Below are 15,593 nucleotides of genomic sequence, written 5' to 3'. Positions count from 1 at the left end.
ATGTAGTTGGTCAGAAATGTGGACTTATCGGGGTTATTCGGACGAAAGACTTTGGTTCACCAAATTGCCGTGGAGCGATATTGACTACAACAGGTACCTGTGTACAGGTGTCACGTTCAAGTTAATCACATGATCCGCCTTCATGAACCTGTCAGACTTTTTGTGTGTACAAAAGAAATGGGGGAACAGGATAAGTGCTGGAGGTGACTTGGTGGGCATGTGGTAGTTCAATCCGTCAGCCATGCTTATGCATACTGATGACTAGATCATGTTAACGTGTCCTCTGGTGCAAGGTGGTTAAGAGGAGAAACATGCACGTGTCCGGAGATCAAGTCAGAGGGGGGTCATCCATGGCTGTTCAGTGTTGGTAATGTTCTGCAGAAAAGCTGTCGGTGAGGGATGGAGCTTTTGTAACGCAAAGACTTTTGGTTTTATCCAAATTGTGAATCTTGTGATCTCATGATTACATTTTGTCATTTCTGCCCGTTTAAGGTCCGAGGAGGAGTGGGAGGAGCAGGAGAATAGGGTGTGGCTACTCCAGTGTAAGCAGGCATCCTCACTGGACTTGTGTCATAGGTCATTCTTCCGGGGCAAGATGCGCGTGGCTGACTTTGCCTTGTACCTGAAGACTCTGGATGTTCTTCCATATGTGAGTGCAGTGTTAATTCTCACCTTACGCAAATGCCTTAATCTTTTACTATAAAGGTTGGTGTTGTTGACAGTCTTTTGTGGATTGAAGAGGAGGCAATGGGGCTAGAGCCCCTACCTCTCTCAGGAATTTTTTTTTTTCAGAAAAAATGAAAGGCAGTCCCCAAATTTACCACTCAGAAAAGCCATAAAAGAAAACCCCAATTTTTGACCTAACCCCTTTTGGGTCTCCCTGAAACATATTCAGTTCTTGATCATAAAAATACCATGGAACGTCTGTTGATAATGCAGCAAATGTTTGCTCTCCACGATACACACCAGGAAAGGCTGTGGCAAGTGCTGCACCATTAATTGATTGTATGATGAAATGGGCAATAAAGGGGAGGGCTAACACCTGTTTTCGTGATGATATTCCAAAAACAAACTGTACGTGTAAGGGTGTCCCACCTTACGTACCTTGTTTGGTTCATTCTACATGTATTTTCATCCGTGTTTCACTCATGATTGAAAAGATGTCAGCAGTGCACTGTGCCAGTTTCGGGAACAAAAGAAACTTACATAACACCGCACAATCTGGTGTCTTTTCACAAGGTGGCAGGCCTGGCTGAAATACTCGAGTGTCAATAGATGTTGTCTGTCAGATTAGAGTAGCCACCAGACAGTCATTCGTGTGGGTGTAAACGTCCAGTAAATGAAGTTATGAATTTTTAAAGAATGTTGAAAACAGAAAAAAATGAAAAATCACTCGGCCCAGCAGAATCAACATGGATAAATGGGCCCGGCGCGAAGTGGTTTTTATACAAACCTCCAAAATGCACCTTTGTGTCTCAGTTAACCTTATTTTCAACTTTTTTCCACTATTTCAAAGGGTACTTTTTGTTACTTTGTGCTTCTTGTTGGCTTAGAATAGCATGGTGATTGATTGTGCAAGTGCATTTAGTCTGAACACTTTGTGGACCTAATTTCACGCTCTGCCACTTCCTGGTATCTATTAATTATAATAATAATTATTGATAACACTTGTGTGCCCTCAACTTAATGAGAAACAAATGCAGTTGGGTGTTCAATTCTCCTGACAGAAGGACTCTGAAACAAAAATTATGTATGCATGACTTAAAATGGTTTGAAACTTTAGCGAGCCTGCACCACATGCACTCGGTCATTCACTTGAGTTGATTTATTAAGCAAACTTTGCATGATCTGAGTGCATATTCTGCTTACAGTTAATGTTAACACACCCTCGTCAGTCTTGCAAAGAATAATTTCTCTTCGTATAATTAATTTTTGGGTCCGTAAGAAGTCATCACAAGAGTACTTGAAATAACTATTCCAGTACTACCAGCATTTTGGAGGGTTTCAAGTGAAAACCCTGCACAAATTTAATTTTGAAGTGCTTTGCTCCATGCATACTGGGTTGCCACGTTGACACATTGTATATGTGTCCTTGATGACGGGCCCATAACCTAGGGTACGTGTGGGTAACTGCCATTTTGCTAAGGATCTCTATGAAATTACAATGTACATATAAATCATCGTTCAAAAAGTAGTGAAAATGGCCCTGTTTAAAAGTGTCAGTGTGTGTCAGGATGAATCAGTCAAGTCCATCATAAGTTAGGATGAGGAGAATTATGCGTTTGTCACAGTTGATTTGAATGATTTGACTTGTGACAGGATAGCTAGGGTTGAACTCGCTGGAATATGTGATTGAGTGGACCAGAACATTGCCATGGTGATGCATCCAGGGTGCATGAATGATGTACATGTACATGAAACTTCAATATATGTCACAAGACCTATCTTTAACCTTTGGAATTTCTTTGAATTGAAAACCCTGTTTTAACAAAAGTATTTTTTTTTATCCTTAATCACGATACAAGGAGAAAAAGTGATATGTTGAAATGAGAAATTTATATGGGTAATTCTATAAATCAGGGGTCCAATTTTTGTCGTGTCCCTGTCACATTTGACATGTGATTTTGTAAGTTCAAAACACATTTTCTAATTTCCAAGAGTGATGAATTAATGCAAATTACCTGCCCAACAAATAGTAATAGAAAACAATTCCGGTGATATTTCCGTGTCAAATAACAAAGGTCAGATGTAACAGGGACACAAAAATGTCCCACTTTTGGACCCCAAATATATAGAATGACCCGTATGTCTATTTTTGTTTGCCTTGCACCGAACAGACTGAATATAAAGCCCCAGGTGGGACAGTCCTGTACCAACAACTGGGCATCCCAACGGCTTACCTGTACAGCAATGCTGCTGATTATAGGTATCACAAGGAGATGGTCCAGGACCTATCCCAGACATACCGTGGAAACCTTGGCTTTGTCCTTGTTAACAGGTGAAAGACAAATGCTGCTGTTTTGTAACATGCTTAAAGTTGCCTCCGCCTTTGGGACTGGGGGCCTTGCCTTTGTTTTGTGTGCCCTGGGGCAAATTGACAAAGTTTTTATTCAAGTAACTTTAAAAAAATAAAAGGGGAAATGAGAAACCTCTTTAGGTACATCGGCTGATTCCTTGCATCCACTTTTCAACATTGCGGCTGTTCCTAAGGTTGGAGAACTAGAGTGGACTGAAGCAGTGGGAGTCAGGCAAGCACAGCAGATCAACATTTACCGTTGAAGTTTACCTGTGAATGTTTTTTTTCTCTGGGACAAATTTGTTTATTTTTGAGCGGTAAGAAGGTGGTTTGGAGGAGAAGCATTAGATGGTTGTTCGATTGAAGCTCAGAAATTTTTTGTCATTACTGCTTCAAACCTTTCATGATTAATTATTCCAACGTGTAAAGCTGCAAAAGCTTACTCATATTCAGGTCTTTTCAGCCAGTTTGGCATCTAGGGTGTTGCCCGTCACCTCATGCTGCATATCATCTCTGTCTTTCAACCGTTAATGATGGCTCCCCATAAAAAATTCTAAATTTGTGCTGGTCCTTAAATTTAATGAGTTCGTTTTGAAGAGGGTACACGTGACAATCATATACAGGTAATTCCAGAAATTAGGACCCTTTTTTTTTCATGTCCCTGTCACATCTGACATATGATTTTGTAAAAGTAATAGTTTGAAGTCCATTCTGGTGATATTTCCACGTCAAATAACAAAGGTCAGATGTAACAGGGACACAAAAATGTCACACTTTAGGACCCCAAATTTCTGGAATGTCCGTGCCATAGGAAATGATGTTGATCAGAATTGAAGCAAACTATAAAGCACTAAATCCTGTACTTTTTGTCGTCCACAGTGATGTGACTCCAGAGAGTGTTGTAGCTGACATTGAACGCTGCCAGCCTCCATGCCTCATGTTACAACGAGCGCCTGAGGTATTCCACTGAATTCTGATATGTAATCAGCCCTGAGCAGAAGTACCCCCTCATCGGTTGAAAAGAGCCATGTTGATGGGGAGTCTTCATTTTGTTGGTAGCAATGCGGCCATAATGTGTTTGAATTTCATAGTCCGTTGTGAACCAGCGAAGTGCACTTCCCACCAAAGGGGCCTCCGTTGCGAAGGATATTGCGCCCTCTCGTGGTCTAGGTCAAGGCACATAAGTGCATAAGTGCCATTACAGAGTGGCGGCCTGTGGCCTACTGGTTCAAGTTTGTAACCCCTGCACAAAGGGGTGGGGATTGAATCCAGCAGCTGGTAATACGTTGTGACCTGACACAGGTCACTTTACTCCCATTCGCCTCTCTCCATGCAGGAGTGTTAAAGGACACTTCCGAGGGTAGACATGGTTGTCAGGTTTGTTTAAGTCACTTATGCTTGAAATGACAGCGTCGAGCTGTATACTCCCAAGGGAGCTGAGATGGTGCATTTATGGGCCTTCTGAGCAGAGATTGAACACCAGCAATGATGAATACGTGCACTTTAAAAATTCTCTGTAAATAATATTTAGTATTACTGATTATACGCACTGAAGTCAAAATTATCACCAAAAAAATCACCTAACCACAGTGCAAGTGAACAAAGCCAGCTGTCTGGCTGAATACTTTTTCCTTAATTCAGGATGTTTATGTAATTTTGAAAGTCCAAATGGTTTGATTCATGAAAAATTTAACTTTAGCCCATTCAACATCCATATACTCCAGCTTTGAAAAAAAAAATTTCAAACCAACTGACCAAATGGCAGATTCTTGAAAAATACTCAGTGGCAACATTTGGCTGGCAATATATTGTGTAATGACCTTTCTTAATAGATCTTTTCTCAACTAATGTGATGATGTTCTTTACCTCAACTTTACAGTGATTTGAAATTGAAGGATATCTAGATTTTTTAATACTGTCATTCTAAACTTAATTGACATTTTCCCCTTGAAGGAGAACTTGATTCATATGGAAGATGATCTGACTGTGGAGAATGTAGCAGAGTTCATTGAGGACAACATGTACATTAGAGAGAATCCCTCTGAAATTCAAGAAGAGTACGATCCTGTCCCAGGTACCATACCTACATGAACATTGTCTCGTCATGATTCATCGTTGTACAGTATTCCAATCTGAGTACCTGTTTGGCTGATAAAACATGGCTGCAAAGGCTGTGTTTCTCTACACTCTAGGTTTTGCCGACAAGAGTTTTTTTGCCATTGTGAGGGTTCGGGGCAACTGGGGAATTAGGGCAACACATAGGTTATAACTGTTATTACTTTATTTAAACAACCATGCTCCAGAATACAATTAGAGATCATTCGAAAAAAATACAGAATACAACACTTTGTAAACATCCAACAAGCAATTGTATTAATTTAGGTTGCATCCAAATCTGTTAGCCAGAGCTAGGTCTAAGTCTTCACTTCATTGGAAATACACCAAGACATGCAGACGATAGACCTAGCCGTAGCTCTGGAAGCCCGTTTTGGACATGGCCCTGGACATGGACAATCCTTACCTAAGCAAGCTTCTGATTTTTTTTTTTTTGGGTGCAACTTTTGGACTACTGTACTTTGGGCACCTTTGAGTACTATCCAATATGCGATCTGCAGACTGAAATTTACTATAAAAGTAATAAAGAAAAATTACAAAAAAATGTTTCATTTCATTAATAAAAAGTCAACCGATAATGTTATTATAATGTCATTCCATAGCAGCGATGCAGAACACATGCATCGTCTTCCCGCTAAGTTATATTCTCTGCACCAACTTGATTTGTTTCACCCATTTGTGCTTGATTTGTCTCAGTCCAAGAAGTCCAGGATGACGAGGTGCAGCATGCTGTCTACAGTGACACCAGAATCCTTGACATGGCGCACGTCCCCAAGTTGACCGACAAAACCTTCCCAGAATTCATTTCTGACACAGGATTGGTCATTGTTCTCTTTACAGTGCGCTGTGAGTAGAATTTGTCCACATCTTTGGTTTGACTCCCCCCCATTCATTAAAATCCCTGCCCCTCTCCAACCTTTAAGAACCCAGTGAATAAACTCATTTAAAATATGTTGTAGAAACTCAGAGTTTTTCAGTTTACATAAAACTTGATTTTCTTCCACATGTAGTCTTATTTTTGTTTTTAACTTTTCCAAAGCATTGTCTTCAAAGCTTGACTCAAGATGTGAAAGGGAGAGACACCTTGGATCATACAATCCAATGAAGTCCATGCGGACCCAGGTTCATTAACCCTAACAGTCCTCAATCCTTCACCTGTTGGAGGACTGAGGACTGGTAGGGTTAATGATACATTAATGCAACAGGACAGAGGGGGCCATGGCCCTTTGTGTTTCATTGTAACATAATGAAGCTTTATCTGCCTTTGTGTTGAACCCATAACATATGAGATGTTGAAGGAGCCTCTTTCCAATTCAGATTTGGAGGAGCTTTTAGTATTCTGTACCAGAATATTAGAAATTGCAGTTGAAGAGGCTGTAAGTGATAGAGTCTTAACTCTTACCTTTGTCTGTGAGAATGTTCATACTCCTATTTGTTCCAGTCAGAAACAGGGTTTCTCTTGTGCAGTGCACATTACATGAACATGTATAAATTGTAGAAAGGAACTTCCTAAATCAATGGAAAAGGTCTTAGATTGGAATCACAGTTTTGAGCTGTTTATCAGAAGCGAAATTTTGAGGTAGTTGCACTTAAAGCTTCTTTTTAGGAGGCATACCGGTATCTTCCTTGAGTATCAAGTATGATAATGGAGCTATTAAACACAAGGACTTAGAATGAACTCCCTACAGACCGTAATCCGTTTAACCGTTCCGGTCGGCTCCGTAGACAAAGCGTGGTTACCAGCCCCAGTGTTGAAGACCCTGGACTTTTTTTGAACACAGTGATCGCCACCGCTGGGTAGCTGGTAACCCAAAGACTCGCTATGTTTCGCTGCGGCATACTGGAGTGGAGTAAATAGATGGTGGAAAAGATGCATGAAGAAAATGCGTAGTTCTTTTCAGTAGTCCGCAGGAGTCGGCAAATGATCCTTGCAGATGCAATCGAAAGTTCCGAATCGGCGGTGGTTATTTGGCAAAAGTGTGGCGAAACTGACTTTAAAAAAGTCCATTATGACATTCTGCGGACCCAGCGGTAGAGAACGAATCCCCAAAATATGAACTGCGATATTTGTATCATAAATTGTAATCCTACTGGTTCCTACAGCCTGAAGGTGGAAACATGCTGCAGGAATGCATTTGACAATGTGGCGAGGTTTCATGCTGAGACAGAAAGGAAAACAGATCTTCCCCTGTTTTTGTGTGTTTTGTTATTTTCCTCTGGACCAGCCCCATTCTTTCAGTTTCCTTATCGCATATTTTTGGAGAATATGTGTTAATAATTCTGGTTATTGTTTAAAGCAAGACATTTTGGGGATGTAAAGACGTAGCCAGACTTTCATTATCATTGGTATATCAAAACAATCACTAAAGTTATCGAAATTTAAGTCTCCGATGACGGTGGTTTCCGTCTCATGGTGGCCTTGTTGAACATGCTGAAGTGTTATGGACACACATCCGCGATACCTACAATCCGTTGCAAATGCAACTCCGAGCATTCCTTATAGCCTGCAAGCGGCACATAATTTGTTTTGTCCTTGCAGCACGTGCAGTGCTGGTGGTGGCCATCATTGACCCTTTTGATCTCTGTATGTGCTTACTCCTTGTGTATAATAGCTCCATGGTATGACGCATGTTTCAAACATTGTACAGTGTTTGCAATTTTAACTGAGCATGACTAGGAGGCATGTCAGCTGACAATGTGGCACTACCTTTGCATAGTGAACACGCGGGAAAGACAACACCTCCTGTCCTCAACCGCTGTCCCTGTGGCTCAAATGATTAAGTTGAAGATGTTGTCCACGACAAAGGCAGGCATGAGCGAGAGAGGCTTGAAGAGGAACTTGGCATCGGACCCTGGCAGGTAGCGTCGCCAGGGCCAGCGGGCGCACAGAGCATGCTCTATAGTTCCTGTCACGTGATGGAGGTTGGGTGAGACATCTTGGAGCTTTGTCCGTATCAAAGCCTCCTCTGTCAAAAGAAGGGGGAAAAATGCTGGGCTTTTCTGGAAGGTTTGTAGGGGAAAGGTTTCTGGAAGGTTTGTAGGGGGAGTTTGTTGATGTGTGCTTGACTGTCATGATTCTGAGCGCACATCGTTTTTAAGACATTCCCCTCTTCAAACTGCTGGCATGTACTTAAAGCCAGTTGTTTGACATTCAGCTTTTCCTAGCCAAAGCTTTTCAACACCCCCCCCTTTTCATTTCTGACCTGTTTCCTAGGGCCTTTTTCAATTCAAGCTTGGCCTGACAATTTCAACGTCGACGCAGGTCCATATTCTGACCAGGCCAGAGTCAGATCAAGCACAGGTAACCAAGGCATACTGTTCCCATGCTAACTGAATTTTACATACCGGTAAGTGCAGTGTTGAACCCCACGTGGGAACTGTGTTGGTCACAGGAAAAGTCCACAATGACCAGAAGATCTCGTCAACCGGTGTATGGACAGTGATAAAGATTACTGTTAAGTTAGGATACCACTTTACATGCGCTTGCACATGTACATGTGCCATCATTCATGTCTGGTACGTTAATGCTTGTGGCATTCACCATATTGACGACCCACTCCCGTACAAATCAAAATGAAGTCCATGTATTTCTTTTGCAGTCCCTTGCAGAACTTGGTGTCTACACATGTACATGTATGTCAGTGGGCATCAGATGTAGGTTGATAAAGTGACGTTAAAAATGGTTGAAATGTACCTCGTTTGAACATTTGAATTCCACCATAACGCTGTCTTTCGTCTTCTGTTAATCTATCCCACAACTTCCTCCGAGAGCTGAGAATAATCTCTGGATCAGAGATGGATGTCTTAAATGCTCCTGGCTGCAAGATGTGCACTGTAATGCCCAGCCTTCTTACTCTTTGTCTTGAAGGGTAAATAGAAGTGGCGAAGATTAGGTTTGAAAAGTGAGCTATTAAGCAGTTATGTGTTAACAAGTCACTTGGGCATCTCCATCAGTATTTGTGAGTTTGTTTTGGTTGTTGAAGAGGTAAGCTTCCGTTTGGATTGAATGTGTTGGACAGTGGAGCTTCGGATTAGAGATGGTATCGGTCTGAGTGGCCAATCTCAAAAAGCTAGGGAAAAAGCCCTTGTATGTTCATACGTGTATTAGTCCACAGACAGAAAGAATGTGATCTTACTCAAATGATTTCCATCTCAGCGTGCTCAGAGTGATAATTAGACTATAGGGCGCTAGATTGACTTTCAACATCCCTTGGGACTTTCAACAATTGGTTTGTTTTGTATTTTGGCCTTTACTGCTGAGGCAAATGTGAAGCACAAAGTGCACAGAATGTACCCAGCTTTGTGAAATTTACTCGGGTTTGGAAGACGTAAAGATGTAGAGCTTCCTACTTGGTGATGCCAAGCAGCAGCTATAATAAACTCATGCTGATTTGGTGATGGTCAAATTTTTATTTATATAGTTTGCCACAAGTCACTTGGACCTGAAACCAAAACTGTGGTCTTCCAAAGGCCAACCCCTATGTCCACTCCATGTAAACATACAGGGGAGTACCCCTTCACTCACGAGGAATCAAGAGGCTGGTGGGGACTTCTTTAACTCCAACTGGCTGCCCAATGAACGTATAAAGACTGTACATTTTGAAGGAAAGTGGCCATGTGGGCTCATCGCATTTCTTGAATTATAAAGCTATGCATCCATGCAGTGTCTCCCTTCTATATGGACATTGTTGCTGTGTGAAAGCGTGTCATCTCTTGTTCTCACATGGACCTCATTGAGAGAGATGCAGCAGACATCTAGGTGGTATCACCACTTTAGGCCCAGTGCTCACAGGAACACTTTTGTACTCATACAGATGAAAAGTGGCCTTGTGCACTTCACGCCATGCAAATCAGTGCATATAGCATATGCACCTCAACTGCTAGATGGAGCCACCACAAGCAGCCATAATGTGACAACTGTTTTGTTTACAGGGAGTTTATGGACTCTGAATGGGACCATAAGAGAGTGCAGTTTTCCATGTAATGGCAGTTCCTTTTTTTGGAACTGCATTTCGTTGGTTCACAAACGATTGTGAGATGTATGTGGTATGGTCGTGTGACGACCACCAAACTGCCATGAACACTCCCACCATTTTGGCTCTTTTCAACTGATGGGGGGAGCTTCTACTCAAAACATTAAGGACAGGAAATCAAAAGGAACCCAGCACTAACTCCTGCCTATTCACTCACCGTAAGTTATCTGAGTATGCCTCCACTGCCGTCTTGGAGGCCGCGTAAGCTGTGCCCACCATGGGCAACATGGCAGTGCAGCTGGACATGTTGACCACACGTCCGTGGGCCTGTATTAGCAGGGGCAGGAAGGTGCTGGTCACCTCTACCGTGCCCAGGAAGTTGACCTGGAAGATGGTGTTGATCTCCTCTCGCGTCAGCCACTCATAGGGCCCTCCTGGCTTGTTGATGCCAGCATTGTTGACCAGCCCCCATAAACCTGCGCTTGGGCACGAGAAGAAAATGCACTGGTTGATGGTAAGATACGTACCATAGATCTACTGAAAGCCCCAAAGCCACTGTCTTGTCAATAGTTATTTACATCACAGCCAAAGAGTACTCTTGCAGAAGTGATATCACAAATTAATTCTGTCTGTTTGTGAGTACCGGTACCACTGGAATAAGAGTGCTGAGGTAGTGCGAGTGACACCACTGGAAGAAGATTGTTGAGTTACTGTGAGTGACACCACTGGAATAAGATTGTTGAGGTACCTTGAGTTACACCACTGGAATAAGATTGTTGAGGTACCTTGAGTGACACCACTGGAATAAGATTGTTGAGGTACCTTGAGTGACACTACTGGAATAAGATTGTTGAGGTGCCATGAGTGACACCACTGAATAAGATTGTTGAGGTACCTTGAGTTACACCACTGGAATAAGATTGTTGAGGTACCTTGAGTGACACCACTGGAATAAGATTGTTGAGGTACCTTGAGTGACACCACTGGAATAAGATTGTTGAGGTGCCTTGAGTGACACCACTGGAATGAGATTGTTGAGGTACCATGAGTGACACTACTGGAATGAGATTGTTGAGGTACCTTGAGTGACACCACTGGAATAAGATTGTTGAGGTGCCTTGAGTGACACCACTGGAATAAGATTGTTGAGGTACCTTGAGTGACACCACTGGAACAAGATTGTTGAGGTACCTTGAGTGACACCACTGGAATGAGATTGTTGAGGTACCATGAGCAGAGCGTGAAATTACAGTCAGACATCAGACATTTTCCGAGCACTTACTGTGTTTTTCTGAACAAAATCAAAGATGCTCGGACAAATTGTCAGACCAACATCTCAGTAACAGCTCTTAAAATATCCACACAATATGTGGGATTATGGCATCCAGTTTAGTATTAGTTTTGTGTTGGAATTACATTTACTACGCCCAAGGCCTTCATCAGGGCTGATCGCTCATCACTGGCCCGTGAACACACATGTGTGTACATGTTCTTTACTTGCACAGACATGAAATTACCCCATAATTCTTTGCGCATCGTAAAACATAGGTCATGCTGTCAACCAATGTACAATTTTCCGTGATAACCCATGCATGACACACAACCTGGGTACCAGGCAATGTGGACCAGGAGTGGTTGGCTGCATTCATGCAGTTCCTCCAGTTCAACCCAAGTGTGGTGCGCGCATTATTTTTCTGTAAGTGTGATGGGAGTATACCCTTGTTGACCCGCGGGTCTTACCTTGCCGAACATGACGAGCTCGACCTATACACTTACCGACGTACAAACTTACTTGTATGTAAGTATTCTTAAATAATCATAATGTTGTTGTGTGCATTAAGTAGCGTTAAGTTGAGTTTTAAAAATGCATTCTGTGCAGAGTGCACAAATTTTACACTGAATGTTACAACTCTGCCTTTTATAGAATATGGCAGATCAAAAAGAGTTCTAAGTTGTGTTTCAATCTAAAGCGATCAAGTCAGCCACAACCACCTCTGAAGAAAAAAGCCCTTTGATTGCACCTCATATCTTCAATCTGGTAATTTTCCACCCACCTTGGCCTGGCGGAATGATTCTCTGTACTTCCTGATACGCCTTTCTGATGCTCTCACTGCTCCTCACATCCAGCAGGATTGGCGTGACCACCTGACCGGTCCCTGCCATGTCCCGTTTCAGCTGTACTGCGGCGTCTTTGGTCAGGCAGGCTGCAATCACATGACAGCCGCGTTGCTTACCCAGCGTCCGTGCCAAGAGGTTGCCAAAGCCACTGTCGCAGCCCGTGATGAGAACGTACTTGCCGACAGTGTCCAAGTACACCTTGTCCATGAAATTTTGCAGGACGATGAGCGATGCGATCACGACCGCGCTGATTATAAGCCAGGATACCATCATAAAAGGTTCTTTGAAAGATGTGAGAGTTCTGTTAGGTGTAAAGTCAAAGGTAAGGCAAGGATAGTACAAGCACATGCTCGTGTATTGCGTGGGAAGAACAGAGAATCGCCTGCTCATTTGTGTGAGGATTTGAAGCAAAAAGTACATGTGCTCTATCCGGATTAAAGAATTTTTGAGCAAGTAAAGTATCCCCTGAATATACCTCACTGACAGAGCTGTAGCCATGCTGGTTGGTCACAATCGGATGGCAAGCAGGGCTGCTCAGCCCTCATAATCTCCACCTGGCACTTGGGTAATTTCAACCTTGACCACCCAGCACACATTTCATTCCCTGAATTGGTAAAATGTCTAAAAATCTAAAAATTTCTCATGCATTTTCCAATCTGTAGCAATTGTAAGATATGTCTGTGTTTAAGTTCTCATTTTGAACAGCAAAAACACTGAATTAAGCTTAAAATTACACCAATCCAGGCTTTGAAATGAACGACGACGGCCATGTGACCCCATATTCCAACATGTGAGGCCGGCTTTGCATGCAGCATTCCCTGTACTGTGCACATACGTACATGTATATACACATGATGCATGTGGTGTTACACATACAGACGTGCACTTACACAAAAGCTCAGCTCCAGAGTGCACCGATACTTCAAGCAGTGACACCCCCGCTGCACAAATAAATGTCTATATTCGTACAAGTACATTCCAGCGGACTTTCAACTGACTTTCTCTTTCTCAGACCTTGTATGTGGGGTACACAATTCACATTGAAGTCTGCGTACGAGGCAAACAATAATAGCTATGCTGTGCATTTGCATGCTCATATTTTCGCGCCAATTGTGGATAAATAGGTAACGGTACAAAAATGTAATATGGTTACACAACCATCTGTTGATTTTTTCTTAGTCTCTTCATTAACCCTAACAGTCCCAAATCCTCCAATTTCAATACGATTTTACATACACCCTAGGGGGTTAGGGTTAATCTAAATAACTGATTGAGAATAATCAACAAATGACCTTTATCAGATGATTGTGTAAGATTAATATTTGTTTGTTCTGCCAGTTACTGTATAGGCCTGCTGTTACAAAATACTATGAGACAGTTGTTGCTGCATCCTGTGTTCATCTTTATTAATTGATAATTGCACATTTTGCAAACACAAGTTACAGTTTATAATATGCCTCAAAAACCCAATTCTCCCCCCCCCAAAAAACCCAGAACCCCTGTTTTAGGGGGCTCCGCCCCTTGACCCCCGCCAGTATTAAGATAACTCAGCAGTATTAGTTAATGCGGTCTTCCAATCTTTTAACACAGTGTTGCAAACATTGTGCAGGACCTAACAGTTACAATATATCTGTCCACAAACTGTGGGAGGCCATGTTCCTCATTTGTCTTTGAAAATGTTCTACTTAAGCTATGCCTGGCCCCTTTTACATGGAAAAAACAGTTACATCTACTTCAAAGCAAGGCAATTGTACATTGGACACTTTATTTAGCCTTACATGCATTCACCCAATAGAAGGTTTTTGCCCAAGATTTTTTTTCCAACGGAAACCTCATATGATACCTACATGCTATAGAATTAAAACGGGTTGCCCTAATTCACATTGAGAATTCCATAGTAGTTAGTCATCTTGTTAACATTGTGCCACACACATAATTTCTTTTTGTTTTATTTCTATGTTTGTGCATGAAATGCTCTCTTTTCATGTCGAGCTCCATGTATTTGCTCAAAATCCCAAACTGGCGGTGTACAGTCGTCTGTCATGCAAAATACATGGTTGTATTTTTCCAACATCATGTGAAGATGTGGACGAATAATTCTGTCCACACTTTTTGATGTGGACATTTGAAGTACAATAAACAGTGCAGGAATAACGACGACAAGTAAATGTGATATTGCTTACCTTCAAGGAGATCTTTTTAGGTGTAAGAGTATTTACACACTGAACAGTTACATGCAGCCTCCCTGTTGGGTGCCTGAATGATGACAGCAGATAAAGCTGCTTTATGAAGCATTCAGCCTTTGGCATTTACATGTACACTCCTCTTTGACCTTTAGAGTAAAGGCTGCCTTTTAGGCTCAGTTTGTGAAAAATCCAAATATAGCCGAGATTTTACCCTATTCTCAATATGAAAGGCTGACTGATATGCCAAAGTGGATCTGTGTAAACAGTGCAGAGTATTATTTAAACACTGAATGAAGAATGTTCCGTAGATTTCTTCCCAAAATATGAGTTTTGGTTTGAAAAAAAAGGCAGATATTTTTAGTTTCCATTTGACATACTTGTACAGGTAGCTGAGCCTCTAGACTTGATGTCTTTACCTTTGAAAGATGTTTGTCGAACTGTTGAGTACAAGATTTTAATATACTCACAATCTTTCAGTGGCAGGGTTCAAACCAATCATGTGATTTGTTTCAAGATTTAAGTCAGACATTGTAATTGTCCTGTCACATTAGGCCTTTTATTACTTGTATTTGTCAGAGCTTGTCGCTTGTGTGTTATTGACTTGTGGGCACCCAGTTGAACCTTCATCTCTCACACAACAGTAGCATACACGTAGATAACTTTGGATCAAAATAACTACATGTACATGTACATATAGCGAGGTGTTAAATAATGTTGTAGCATATCTGAATCCAAGTACTTGGGGCTTGGAGCAGGACTTCAAAATCATAAGCAATTCCTTGGAGTAACTCTCTGAAGGCTTGGGCAAATCATTAGAAAGCTGAGTTTAGGCAAATTCAACATGTCCAGGTACAGTGTGCCATATAACGTGTGTCGTTTTAATATGGAAGGCTGAGAGGAGCCTTTTTAAATATGAAGTTGAAAATTGATTTTGTAGTTGAATGTCTTAAATTGTTTGAACAATACCAAACTTTGGTCATCAAACATTCTTTCCACATATTTTTTTCCTTCCATTAAGGCTGGTTTATACTTCAAGCAAATATGAAATTGAAGTGAACTTGACATCATAATATTAACAGTGAAATTTTCTTGACTTGAAATCTTCTCTATTTTTGATAATTTTCTGCTCAAATTTCTGATCTGACATCAGAAATCCACATTCATTTTTTGAACCAAGTCTGAATG

The 15,593-nt window shown here is 41.6% G+C and overlaps 2 protein-coding genes across 6 annotated transcripts in view; one reads left to right on the top strand and one right to left on the bottom strand.

Moving 5' to 3' along the window:
• txndc16 (thioredoxin domain containing 16) overlaps positions 1-15,593 on the top strand; it is a 35,169-nt gene that overhangs the window by 9,240 nt on the left and 10,336 nt on the right. For both annotated transcript variants that reach the window (XR_015424631.1, XM_022234939.2), the window contains exons 7-11: positions 493-649; positions 2,838-2,998; positions 3,896-3,974; positions 4,970-5,090; positions 5,828-5,977. Coding sequence is in view for 1 of the 2 variants with exons in the window: in XM_022234939.2 (XP_022090631.2) it covers positions 493-649; positions 2,838-2,998; positions 3,896-3,974; positions 4,970-5,090; positions 5,828-5,977 (668 nt within the window). In the remaining variant the exon portion in view is untranslated. The remainder of the gene's footprint in view (positions 1-492; positions 650-2,837; positions 2,999-3,895; positions 3,975-4,969; positions 5,091-5,827; positions 5,978-15,593) is intronic.
• Positions 2,952-14,535, bottom strand: LOC110979285 (short-chain dehydrogenase/reductase family 9C member 7-like). 4 transcript variants are annotated; one of them, XM_022234944.2, is made up of 5 exons: positions 14,406-14,535; positions 12,159-12,523; positions 10,322-10,580; positions 8,826-8,992; positions 5,280-8,097 (listed from the first exon to the last, which is right to left on the bottom strand). In XM_022234944.2, the coding sequence occupies exons 2-5, from the start codon at positions 12,493-12,495 to the stop codon at positions 7,901-7,903; spliced, it is 960 nt and encodes a 319-aa protein (XP_022090636.1). In that variant the 5' UTR covers positions 12,496-12,523; positions 14,406-14,535; the 3' UTR covers positions 5,280-7,900. The 4 variants fall into 4 exon arrangements, 3 of the variants coding, with proteins under 3 accessions (XP_086990109.1, XP_022090636.1, XP_022090637.1); XM_022234945.2 differs by having other exon boundaries at positions 12,159-12,503; positions 14,406-14,522; XR_015424633.1 differs by having other exon boundaries at positions 7,959-8,097; positions 8,477-8,992.

This window comes from Acanthaster planci, linkage group LG01 (assembly GCF_054643075.1).
Source record: "Acanthaster planci isolate LZ-2023a linkage group LG01, COTS_SCS, whole genome shotgun sequence".
Lineage (NCBI taxonomy): Eukaryota > Metazoa > Echinodermata > Asteroidea > Valvatida > Acanthasteridae > Acanthaster > Acanthaster planci.
This window is presented reverse-complemented; position numbering and strand designations above follow the sequence as displayed.

What these genes read in the sequence shown, in the direction of transcription:
- LOC110979285 (XM_022234944.2), bottom strand. Translation starts at nt 12,495, where the DNA reads ATGATGGTATCCTGGCTTATAATCAGCGCGGTCGTGATCGCATCGCTC. An exon ending in GCATACTCAGATAACTTACG is followed by an intron (nt 8,993 to 10,321) that starts GTGAGTGAATAG and finishes TTACCCTTCAAG; the next exon opens with ACAAAGAGTAAGAAGGCTGG. An exon ending in AATTCAAATGTTCAAACGAG is followed by an intron (nt 8,098 to 8,825) that starts GTACATTTCAAC and finishes TTCTTTTGACAG; the next exon opens with AGGAGGCTTTGATACGGACA.